The sequence below is a fragment of the Patiria miniata genome, unplaced genomic scaffold (assembly GCF_015706575.1).
Source record: "Patiria miniata isolate m_02_andy unplaced genomic scaffold, ASM1570657v1 HiC_scaffold_18, whole genome shotgun sequence".
In the NCBI taxonomy this organism is placed as follows: domain Eukaryota; kingdom Metazoa; phylum Echinodermata; class Asteroidea; order Valvatida; family Asterinidae; genus Patiria; species Patiria miniata.
In genome coordinates this window covers 4,600,548-4,613,357 of record NW_024037056.1, presented here as the reverse complement: position 1 = coordinate 4,613,357, position 12,810 = coordinate 4,600,548, and the positions used below count along the sequence as shown (strand labels likewise).

The following is a 12,810-nucleotide window of genomic DNA, read 5'->3' as shown; positions in this document are numbered from 1 at the left end:
TCTACGTAAATTCACGAATAAAAATTATTGAAAACATTAAGAAATAGTCAAAATAGTTATTTGTACAATATTAATAGAATATATATGCTTCAAAGTTAAATTAATACGAAGTAAACTATAAGCGGCTTGATATTTGAATACTTAACACAGTGAAAAAAAGTGCCGGGTGTCGTGCACATGCGGTGGCGACATTGCGCAATGTCAGAAATTTACATAACATTATCGTGCGATGACGTACGTACGAAGTACCGGCGCGGCCCGATTCGTAGAAGGCATTGTTCTTATTATTTAGGCGGAAAATAAATTCTTGACTTAAATCATTTTGGTAAATAACCAACCACATTTTATGATGATTCACAAAAAGAGAATGACTTCCGTCAAAGATCTGCTGTTCATGTTATGTCCGCCTTGCCTGTGTCATGACCAGATTGCTGTTTTGAAATCATGTTGCCGGGGCGGGACCGCCCGGTTAATTGCCAGAATGTTAAAAAAAAGTTCACCATTTTCAAGGAAAGGAGATGGTTGAATACTTGTCCAGTTATTAAAATCATGTGCTCGGAATCAAGATATGACAAAACTTTAAATCCTGGCCCGTCATTAAGATTTTTTTGGTTGTTGTTGCACTTGACATGTTTGGAGGTTTTTTAAATTTTTATTTGGCCTAACTACAATATAAAAATTCAGCTCATTATAAGCGCCAATGCTTTTAATTCGCAAAATTGAATACACTTTAAAATATTTACAAAGGGCATTGAAAAAATGGTTTCCCGTCACTAAAATGACAAAATTAAAACTACGCAAAAACCAGGATTAGTACACTTATTTCAAATTATTGACACTGTTTCTTTTTGTATATTATCAAGCTTTTGTTTGACATCGAGAAATTAATTCAATTTCCAATTCAATGTAACATTTATTTCAATGATGCCATCCTTATGCAGTATGTACAAACATGCATATACATAACATAAGGAGTACAATAATATGATATTTGATATGCACACAGTGATTAATAATAAAGTAGCAAATTAAATGACAACATTTAGGTATAAGATAAAGCAGAACGCTTCTGTGCCCTTTACACCTATGGTCAGACAAACATACAACCAAAATACCGTAACGTGGACATGGGACAAACAAAACACAACGTGAAACGGACAAGTGTGAGACAAAGCCTAATTATTAGTTCATAAAAAACAAAGACAGACAATATCGGCCCTTGTTTGAGTTCCACATTTTTTTTTCGCAAAAATATCTGTATTGGCATAATAGTCCTTCATTTTTGTTTGGATTTAATTGTTTAATTTCACCTGTAAACATTTACCGCAATCATGAATCATTGTGATTGGTCAAAAGTCCCCAAAAAGTTACACCGAAAAAGGTGAATAGCGCCCTCAGTTCTTTTAACCAGCGAATTGTATAGTCGGGTAGCACACCCTTTACATATACACGTTCACATTGTGTTGATATCGCGTCAAGGTTCCTTACTTCAATAGCGCAGGTGTATTTTTATACGTGCACCGTCACGCGTCCGCGTTTATTGATCAGTAAGTAAAAGGCACTACTGGTTTTAACAAGTTTATAACTTGGAAGTTTTGTACTTAGCAGAGTTACGGGATAGAAATTGAAGCATCGGTCACTTCAAAGAGATATGTACGAATAAGTTTTAATCTCCTAGCTGTTTCAGTCTTCTACAAGTTTATGAATAGGCCTAGGTGAGTAAAACTAAGTTTTTGCATAAACATGTACGCGGTCGGTGCAGCTCAGACTCCGCACGTTTACAATGTCAATGCATGTAAAATGCTCAGGTGGAACTTTTTAAAAGTTTTTTCATTTCGCTGAATTTGAAATATTTGTGTAGTCGTGTACTCGGTGTTAATATTCAAAGTAAGTAAGAATTGAAGTTAGTGAACTATTTTACTGATTTCAAACACAAAGTGGCTTTTTCTGTTTGTATCAATTGCCAAATGTTTGGGCATGTTGGGTAGGCTTTAGCTTGAGTAACTCCAGCTGACATGCTCCATATTCATGAATATGGAGCATGTCAGCTGGAGTTACTCAAGCTAGTGGTCAAGGTAGTATTTTTTGATGGTTTTCAGGGTTCCCCCCCCCCAAAAAAAATTAGGGTAGGGGCTGTAAAAATAGTGTAGGTATCGTAGGGTAACCGGAAGCAGAACTAATTGTTTTTGGCCTTAGTATGAAGTCCAAAAACATCAAGGTCATTTACTCTCTCATAATGGAACGGGATCCTATACTGCACGATTACTGAAATATTAAACAATGGGCGCTCAAATAAAGATTTGCTCCACAAGCATCAACAGTTGTAAACCCAAAGTGTCGTTAGCATTTTGTAGCCTTTGCCTACTCTAAATAAACTGTCACTTGTCAGACTCAGACTCGGACTAGAGTGTCAATTTTTTCCCCTGTATATCACGATGCAAGGTGGCTGTTTCAAGTTACTTCTTTATTAGGCCAGTTGGTTGGTTGGTTTGTTTTTATGACTGATATTTTACAAAAACAATACGAATTATGATTGACATCAAATTACAAATCAAATTAAAAACACACTATGAGTACACATGAATTATACAATGTCCGAGCATGCCAAATCGTTGTCGAGGGTAACACAAAAAGCTGACAACTCACATGTATTTCCACTGTAGTCCTCTGCAATCATAAAAATACAGTGGTTAAAACTAATTTCATAAAATCATAATACAAAATCAATTGCACATGAGGCGTTACTGTATACAATTTTCAGATAAAACACCTAATTAATATCTGACCAACAGTTGTAAAAAGTAAAACATTAGGACAAGACAACACATTTATTGTCATACAAAAAAATTTGAAGTTTTTTTTTCAAGCAGATCAAATAATTCGAGATTTAAGGTTCTTGTTTTTTATTTATTTATTTATTTATTTTGGTAGTGGATATTTGGCCAACGTCAGTTTTCTTTTTTTTAAATGTTTTTTTTTTGCATGAAGGCTGTGTCTGATTAGCTCATACATAATTATGTCATATTAGCCATCGGCGCACCCAGGATTTGGCTTGGGGAAGGGCTCACAATTTTTTGCCCAAAATTTTTGGCCGCAGAAAAAAATTGGGTTGTTTGTTTGTTTGTTTGGTTTTTTTTTTTTGGGGGGGGGGGACTGTTTTAACGTTGGTGGCGCCACTTACACCCCTATGCCACACTGGGTTTCTATAAATATAAATTTACCAGAGGTAGTGTTTGATTCCTTCAGCAAACTAACGTTAATACATGTACTAAAAGATAGCTAAGTAAGATTTGAGGCTTTGCATGGTGGAGATACTAAATAATGAAAGGTTTGCGGAATTACCATGTGCGAATAATTTCTCAACTAAGAGAATGGTTCTGAAATGAACCAGAGGTATAAACTCAACGTCATTATTTAAAGGATAGCTGGCGCAGCCAATATGAAGTAAAATAGGAGTCAATTCGGGAAACCTACATGTACGTGAAAATTACTAACAGTTACTTGTACTAAAACTTGAAAGAAAACCAATATCCATGCAGTGTACCATGTTGAATAGAGAAAAACCTGATTAGAATAACGAACTACCATCGACAAATAAAGTGGCATCTGACGTTAAAGCACCGCAACTTGATGGTTAAAATAACATCACAGTCGTGCGTAGTCTTTTTTTCCTTCTTCAAAGAATATCCAAACCGGCAAAAAGCTATTCGAATATTTGGTTGATGATCAAATATCCAAATATCAGTATATTCAGGACAGCCCTAAATAACTTTACTCCCATACTTAAAGGGAATATACATCATTTGCTTTTGCTGTAATTTTCAGAAATGGATGGAATTGGGGGGTTGGAAATATAAAGCAAATATAGTTACACTGACTTTTTGGAGGTTTTGGGTTCGAAAGTGCTATAAAAACCAAGAAAAACGATCATTTTCCTGTAGTCTGGTCCCCTGACTCCATATAAGAAGAAACAGAGCAGTTTACATACATTGGGGAATTGTAAGGTCAGGGAACCAGTCTAGCTGGCTCGTACCCGTTCATAGGTTTGTAATCGATTGCAAACAAGTGCAATGGTCAATTGGGGCCAGTATTTGAAAAAAAGCCAGTTGTTTCCAACGCTGATCGGCCGATCAGCGTTGGAAATTGATACAAAAATACCACTTTTCTTGAAAATGACAGTATACCAGGTGCCATAATTTTACAGGATGCTTTAGACTGTCATTTACCAACATCCTATTAAGGTATTTCGCAAAAACTTGGTAGTTTTATTTTTCGATGTTTGCAAATGTTGTATATTCCCTTTAACCAGAACAATGACAGCTACTCTCTTTCCAAGAGTTGCCTTCAATTCAGAGTCCCAGGAAAATCACTGTTAAGCCAAAGAAAAACAAACAAGCATACATTTGCCCAGAGTTGAAAAATATGAAGTGTTGCGTTTTTCATGATAAATCCATTATCAGGGTGGATCCTGATTTGGAAAGCCCAATCTATCAGTACATGTTTGTCCATTGGATTTACAATGGGTTACAATTTGCTCAAAGTAAAGACTGATTATCAGTAAAGTACTTATAAATACTAGTACACTTTAACTCTATTGTAAGAGTTATATAACCTCTGTCCTTCTAACAAGTTTGACAACTCCCAACAATATGCGCTAGTACGTCATGCTTAAATCTAGTATGCACCAGCGTGTATCTGCGTGTACAGTCTAACACCCCTTCACTCCCGGATTTATGACTAATGCATGATTCACTCCATTCAGATTGCACACACTGATTGACTTTCGTATCTTCACTTTATGCTCCTACACAAAGCTATGGTATGCGTAGACACACAAGCAGTTCCATGCATGTTAACAAACTTTTGACAGAAGAAAGCGCAACTTCAGTGGATTGATTACGCACTGCAGAATGAATTGGATTGTTTATCATTGTCGTAGAATAAATTGGGTGCAATAAGAGTCAGGTACTGTATTCACTTTTCTTTTGAAGTAAATTTTGAAATCAGTGTTGATCTTGATGTTTTGTGTCCACTTGTGAAGTTTGTAGAAACATGTCATTCAAATAATTATGTCTTGAGAATTTTATTTGCGGTAAAATTGCCCACTACTACATGTACTACACCACTTGTGAGCATACATGTATGTAAGCATAATTGATCAGTTCGTGCATTGATTTTTTTTGGGGGGGGGGGGGTGATGTCTTTGTGGACATATGGATACAACTTATAAATAATGTAGGCTGTTAAGCCAGTGTGTGAAATGTATGGTAATGAGTATTTGTAAATATTAAAGTGATTGGTAATGCAAAGGCATGCTGTGTTAATATTTGTATATCCACATGGTTAATTGCAAAGTCCATTTTACATTTCCTGTTGATTAAAATGAATCACTTGTAAAAGTTGGAGAGGGGATTGGACATTACCTTTGGCATTTGGATTCCGTAATAAAAAAGAGAAAAAGTATTGGTGTCATGGGTGGGAAATATCCCTCCCCCATCCTCAAAAGTCAAAGCATCATCACTCATTAAATGCTTGTTAGTTATTAAGAGGAGATACATTTTTTTCTGCTTGGAGACTAGTTTTAGATAGAAGTGGACCTAATTTTTTTTTTGGGGGGGGGGGAGGGGAGATGCAGTTGGGGACAAAAAAGGAGGAAATATCTTCCAACCCCAAATTAATTTATCATTGATAAGACCAGGATGTATTACTCTACACTCATTCAACGTAATGTTAGATGCAGAAACAACACGTCAGAAACAATAAATAGAAAACTGCTAATGTCATGCGGAGATTTATCCGTCTAAGTTTCTTTTGGGTGCTATTTATTATTTCCAGTTTACGTAGATTATGTCAAAATGTAAAGTAGGATCCCTGTGACTTTTACTGACAACAATCGCTGGTGTATAAATGCCCATACATGGTTGTTTGTGGTGAGCATTTGCTGAGCCGTTTACTCAGCCATCCCGTCCTGCTTTCTGACGACCTATTCATCAGAGCCATTCAGGTGGCTCGTAAGGGTACAAATACTGGGGCTGAGTCACTAGACTGCAGTAGGGTTTATTGTTGCGCGCTGGTTGTATTGTGTCGTCGTCGGCAAGATAGCTGGGGGAATTTGATGGGGTCGAGTGGCTTTAAAGGAGCTTGGTGGCCCATTGGATTACTATAGAGTGGGTGGAACTACTCCAGTGACTGTATTCAAAACATACACGTACATCTACATGTGATTATTTGTTCTAGTTTTTTGCTGCAAATCTGGAAGGTCAGCATGAACATGTCATGAATGTATTAAAAGTGGTGTTTTTTGCAGTTCACTTTTAAACATTTGACTTTTTTTGAGGTCATTGTCAACTGTTGTTGATATGTACAGGGGGTATGGGACATTACTTTTACCCTGTGAGGGGCATGTACCGAGTAGTCCTGAAGGTTAGGTGAGGTGATCGAATGCCTAAATTTGAAAAAAAACACCAGATATGAAAAAAATATTGAAAAATGTTTGTCATGAAGACTCTGTTGGGCAGGGAGAAGTGCTACTAATTTTTGAATGCTTGGGGTTGGACCGGGGGGGGGGGGGGGGGGGGGGGGGTGAGGGGGGAGGGGGTTGACACATAGTGACACATGTAAGTGTTTGTATTCCCTTTAATACACGTAAGCGCACTATTTTGAGGTGAATGAACACTAGTACGGAGAATTCATGCATGTAAGTCATTGTCATGAGCTGTACAATTTGTATTTAGATTTGCCTCTGAACTTTGTCACAATGAGACGTCGCAAGGAAAAGTAATAAATACTGGTGTCTCGGGCATAAAGCAGCTTTCACATGAGGCAACACACAGTAGCAGACACAGAACTACAACTGTGCCGACACTTTGAAGTTTGTTTTTCACGTCACAAGTTGCTGGAACTTACCATTTCAACAAGGCAAATTTGCTGGTGGAGTCTGATTGAAATTACAGAGCCGACCACTTGTTGCTGAGGAATCGTACAGTTGGCAAAAAAGATTGACACTCTCTGCTGATGGGAACGCTACAAGTGGAAGACTGTTTGGAAAACCAAGGAGATTCACTTTACCATGACAGGTGTTTGAGGGCTCTGCTCTATCATGAGTTCCTGCTTTTTCCTCCAGACTATTTTGATTATTTGGGGACAGAAATTTTGGTTGCGTGCTCTTGAAGTGAAGGGTTTGAGTACTGAAATGGTTTGATTTTTAAAACCCTTGTCTTTTCCGGTTCTGCTGATGTAAGTGCGAAACGGACTTGGGAGAGGATTGGAAAGTTCCACTTTCTTTATACACAAAGAGTGCACAAAGAACTTTACTTCTCCTGGCAAATTGATGTGATCAACAAGATTTTGCCAATCATCAACAGCTGGAGCCACAATGGAAAACATAAGGAAAGTACTGTCTGACAATTTGAACGCCTGTAAGTTATGCTTTGAAAAAAATCCAGTTATTGCAGTCGTTAATTATTATTTATTTGAGGGAGTTGGGATTACACTGCAGTGTTAGTATGAAGGTGATTGCACAAAAAGTTTGAAGGCTGTTATTATAATGATCATACCTGATTGGCTCCAGGTACAGATATTCAACGCTTCATTGATTGGTGTTTACTACTTGTGCATCACAGGCTGTAGAGAGAGGCATCTATAGAGACACAGTCATCGCATGAGAGCATTTGAAGAGAATGGATATTACAAAGGCGGAGATTTGTTTTCATGGGAAAGACCTTGAGAGTCTATGTCTATTGGAAGGGGATTTTTTTCAGAGGTTTATGTGATTTGTGCCATTGTAAACTTTGTCATGAATAGGTAAAGATAGAGTCTTCATTGTGCAATTCAAATTTGGGAACTTGAATATTTGAATTCACAAAGTGGATTTTTTTCACACTGCCCTTGATGTACTTGAAACACAAAATTATCATATTTGGAAAATTAATTTGCTCTTAAGGTGAATATCAACACAGCTGGTCTGGCAGAAAGTAAATAAACCCAAATACCAAAAATGCACATAAAAATACTCCAGTCCACTGCAAATATTAAACCATCATACATGCATGCTCTCTCAGTTTTCTGTTCTGGGGGCTGTGCATGTATACATGTACATTAGCTACATGTATCTGATCTCTTGAGATAGGCCTACATGTAGCAGTATAACTTATATAAACACAACCTGTATAGCATCATGGAGGTAGAATTAACCCTCCTATGCAAGCATACATTCTGTACCAATTTGTTGTCTCAGTCAAAATCAGTCGAGTGACTGTTTTTAACAGTTATGAGCTCCCAGCCTACATAAAGCAGGATTGACTGACTGTGACTGTTCATGTAACTTGATACAGCTATGCTTTGACTGTAGGTGATTGATAAGCCAGCTGTGCCTACCACTTGCCCAGTTTTATCGGCTGACTGAATTTGACTACATGTAGTCAAAGTGCTTGCTAGAAATATGATCTGACTGTTGGTGACTAGCCAATGTAAAAGGCATGGCAGGGGAAGAGGATTGATTTTTTGACTGTCTGTGACTGTTCAGATGAGGATTATTCAATCAATGTAATCAGTATGGGAGGAACCGAGGCATTAAGTTCCCAGACTATGATCCAGGCTTGATGGCCCAGCCCATGATGAGAGCTTAGGCCTGATCCACAGTAGAACTTTAAAGCCCATTTCAGTCGGACGTTCATAGTCTGGCATTCCACCTGTTCCAGACTTGGCTTTCCAGCCAAAAGCAAAGTAGGAGCAACTCAGATTGTCCAAATGGGTTTGGCTTTCAAACAGGCAAACTTTACTTATTAATTTTCTATTGACCACATTTTGGAGTTGTTCCAAACGACTGCAACGATGTTGTAGCTAGGCGTACAACTTTTCAAGCACCTAATTGAATCTTCTGAGTAATTTAGTTTACCCCGACTCTGGTCTGAAACGGCTGTTATCTTCTGTCCCCTGATCTGCTCCCAAATCCAGGTTAGCATTTAAGGGCCGGAACCGTGAATTTCTCCTTTTTTAAGGTTGGGTTAAAAACAAGTGGTTCCTGCCAAGGGCTGTGAACAGGAGGTAATGATAGTACTGTTTCCTTCCTCTATGATTTCCATGGAAAAATATTTGGGTTGAATACTTAAATGGCTTTATTTATGCTACATGTGTATGAAAGTCTTTTTTTTTTTACAGGGGGCAAGACTGTTTTGAAGCTTTCTGGTTGTTTGTTTGCCCTGTTTAGCAAATCATGTACTTTACTCTCACAGAGTTCTTGTGTCCAGTCATAGAAAAAACGGTTGAAAATCAGGAAGTTCTTGCCAAAAAGCAGGAAATTGAATCCACCGTGTTCCTTGGAGATTGTCCAACATTCTAGTAATGCATGGGTTTAATGTTTGTTTCTTGTATGTCAAGCCGTGCATTGCAAGTTTAGGAACAGTTTTTGGTGGTCCAAAGTGGCAGTTTTTTCTTCATTTCATAGCCCTTTGAATCCTCTTGCGCAGTAAAATTTTACTGATTTACAACATAACAAACATAAAAAAAATGTAAAATGCAGATAAAAGTTGCAGACTGTAAACATGGACTGTGAAAAGGGGCAATTGTACCTGAGCGTGCCTCCAGGGGCTGTTGTAAATTTATTCCTGTGCATGAATGCCGACAGAAACCAAAAGGCGCTGTAGTTGTGTTATTAGCACAATTTCTATTTCATCCAGGGGCCAAAAAATCAGTCGGCGATCTCTCTTGATATAAAACACAAAATGCGAGGAAATTTGAAGTGTTTGCTCAATAGAATGTCAAAGATTACCGTAGAGACATGTCCTTTGTACAGATTCGTAAATGCTTAGCTGTGTGCTATGCACAATTTTTAACAACACCTCTCACTGAAAATGCGCTGGCCTAAATAAAATTGTTAAAATATTTCCTTTGATTGAAAAAAAAATCATGGTGTTATTGTAATATGTACTTTTGTAATATACATATTTTGCGGTCTTTTGTTTACTTTTTTTGTTCTTCCTGGAAAAATAGGGCACTGAACCCAGGAAAATAAAATCACCACTTCCTGAAAATATAGCAATGACAAGCAAAATTTCCACCTGATTGCCAGTAAGCAGGAAGTACCACTATCTTTGATTTCCCGCTGAATTCTGCAATTTCAGACAAAAACCAGGATCCTTCCCCAAGAATGACTTGTTGATGACATTTACCTGAACAGGGGTTCCCCCTATTTCACCCCTGAGCCTCACCAAAAAAAACTCTTGTTTATTGCTGGGTTTTTTTACCTTTATAAAAGCTGTTCCTTCAGCTAGTCAGATATTTCGGAAGATTTTCTGGGCTGATGTTATTCGGAGGGCAAAGTTTGTTAATTTTCTTCCCCGAAATTCTTCTTGATTTTTCTCATAATGTGAAGAAGAAAAATCACAATTAATTCATTGAATCTGAATTGACGACACCAGGTAAACTTGGTAAAGAAGAGTTTTTGTAATCATGGTTTTGTTCCTTTTGTAAAATACTGAGGTAATCTGCTACATTTCAAGCGTTTATTGTGAAACCTTGTTTTGCCGAACCGAGGTCACGCTTTTGTTACTTTTATTTTTTCCCACAATGAAATCTCAGCTATTTATCCTTCATGCCTTGTGCAGACGTTGTTGTGGTGATGGCATTGTAAAAAATCATCCATCTGTGGGGGGATAGACTCTATTTCTCCTCCAAAAAAGGATTTGCACTTTGCAGTGGAGAGTGGTGCTTGCCAGAAATAAAAGAGAAAAAAAAAAGGGAAAAAAAACTGGCCAGTTTTTCATTCATGTACGAATGTCTGTACTGGTACAACGTGTACATGGGCGTTGGTTAAAAATGCTCGCCGATTAACATTGATTGACTGCAATGGTTGTTAGAATGACTTTTTTATTTTAAATTTTGACACTATTGATGTACCAAAAAACCCCGAAAATTGTTTCCTACTTTTCTTCACAGTGCTAGGCAAGATGTCCAACACAATTGAAATCGACCAGTCTACATTCGATGCACTCCCCCGCACTCAGCGTCTCAAGCTAGCCAAGAAAGCTCGTCAGGAGCAACTGCGTAAGTACTACGCCAGAGAGAGGGAGGAACAGAGGAACAGACCTGTCGACAGTGGGCCACGGACGCCCAACAAGAAGGGGACAAGGGTCAACTTCCAGCTAGCCAATAAGCTCCGAAATGCGATCACAAGATTTGATGTTAAAGAAGGTGAGATCAAGTTTGGTTTGCTTCATCACTCTAACCAAAAGTCTCGTTTCACGAAATCTCATCAATTTTACCTAAAACTTTCTTGAGTGTATGACAAAGTCAGATGAATTTCACCTTAGCAACTTAACACAATGTTTTCCTTGTTTTGTTTGTTCACAGTGCTTGCATTATTAGATCAGGGAGCTGATCCCAACACATCGTCAGAGAGTAGGGTCACCGTCCTACATCAGGTGAGGCTGCTGTTGCCATGACAAGTTTCAAAATTTAAGATGCATGAGCCGTAAGAGATGTCTAATGTAGATGTGAAATTTTGGCAAAATTTGGAATTATTTGGAAAGGCTGGGGCATCTTTTGGATTAACTTGTGTAATTCTGTAAAATAGGTCTCTTTTTCTTTTTATTCCTAATTCGGTTACCAGTGTGCTCTTGATGACAACCTAGCAGCAGCAGAGATCCTGGTATCCCGCGGTGCCATTGTTAATGCACAGGATGATGACTGGTGGACGCCGCTCCATGCAGCATGTGCCTGCGACTTTGCCGAAGTCACACAGCTTCTCCTAAATGTACGTAGCTCATTCTTGCACTAGTGTATGTGCTTAAAAGTTAGAGTACCAACAAAAGAGTGACAATAGGACGTCCACGATCGACGGTGAACACACGTTTGTGTGTGCACATGAGGTGTGTCGTAGGCCACAGCACCATGTACAATTCCTGCATATAGAATCCATAATGCAACCTTCTTTACTACGTCTAATTACAGAATGGTGCTGACGTGACGCTCCTAGACATTGATGGTAATGTTGCTCTGGACCATGCAGCAGAAGGCAGCGAGACCAGACTGGTTATGGACCAACACATGCAGCAAGTTGGTAAGTCCATCGCAGGTGACTTCCCAGCTAATTCCAGTACCCATTTATACTCCCAGGAGAATGGAAGCGGGTTGGAGTGAAGTTGCTTGCCTAAAGACACAAACACTGGCCAGCAGCAGGATTCAAACCCCTGATTAACAGACCCTAACCCTGCAAGCTACCAACAGCAGCTAACCTCTTTTTTCTAATGTCATCAATTTCTTCTGATCGCAGGAGTTGACAGTAACACACTGAAGGGTGTCAAGCAGCGAGATGCTGAGAGAATGCTGAGTGACATCAAGGAGTTCTTACTGACTGGAGGAAACGTCAACGCAACAAATGACAGAAACACATCATTGGTAAGATCATACTTAATCTGGTTTATTTTCACATGTTGACCCTGATTGGACTCGAACCTGGGTCACATTTCACAAGGAAAGAACCACTCTGCAAACTTTACTGCCCATTGGAGTGCAATTTTTCAAATGGACGTTGTTTATAATCTTCAAATCTTATTGTGTGACAGCTCCACATAGCAGCAGCGAACAACTACCGGGCGGTGGCCAAGCATCTTTTGGATCGTCATGCCGACGTGGATACAGAAGATGACGAGGGGATGACGCCGTTGCATCTAGCAGCAAGGTTCGGCCATACGAAGATGGTCAAACTACTGACCAGGAGAAACGCTAACCCGAAAATCATCAATATCAATGAGGAAAGACCAGTTGGTATGTACAGAGTTCAGTTCATTCTTTGTTAAATCATACGTTTAT

At 38.6% G+C, this 12,810-nt stretch overlaps 1 protein-coding gene across 2 annotated transcripts in view; it reads left to right on the top strand.

Moving 5' to 3' along the window:
* Nucleotides 1–1,547: 1,547 nt before the first annotated feature.
* The window catches only part of LOC119724336 (unconventional myosin-XVI-like), a 32,943-nt gene continuing 21,680 nt past the window's right edge, over nucleotides 1,548–12,810 (top strand). The window contains exons 1-7 of one of the 2 annotated variants that reach the window (XM_038195340.1): nucleotides 1,548–1,715; nucleotides 10,936–11,190; nucleotides 11,350–11,420; nucleotides 11,609–11,752; nucleotides 11,950–12,058; nucleotides 12,272–12,396; nucleotides 12,564–12,765. In XM_038195340.1, coding sequence (XP_038051268.1) covers nucleotides 10,947–11,190; nucleotides 11,350–11,420; nucleotides 11,609–11,752; nucleotides 11,950–12,058; nucleotides 12,272–12,396; nucleotides 12,564–12,765 — 895 coding nt within the window. In that variant the 5' untranslated portion in view covers nucleotides 1,548–1,715; nucleotides 10,936–10,946. Of the gene's footprint in view, nucleotides 1,716–4,679; nucleotides 4,966–10,935; nucleotides 11,191–11,349; nucleotides 11,421–11,608; nucleotides 11,753–11,949; nucleotides 12,059–12,271; nucleotides 12,397–12,563; nucleotides 12,766–12,810 lie in introns of those variants that run through there. The other variant, XM_038195341.1, reaches the window with a different exon arrangement.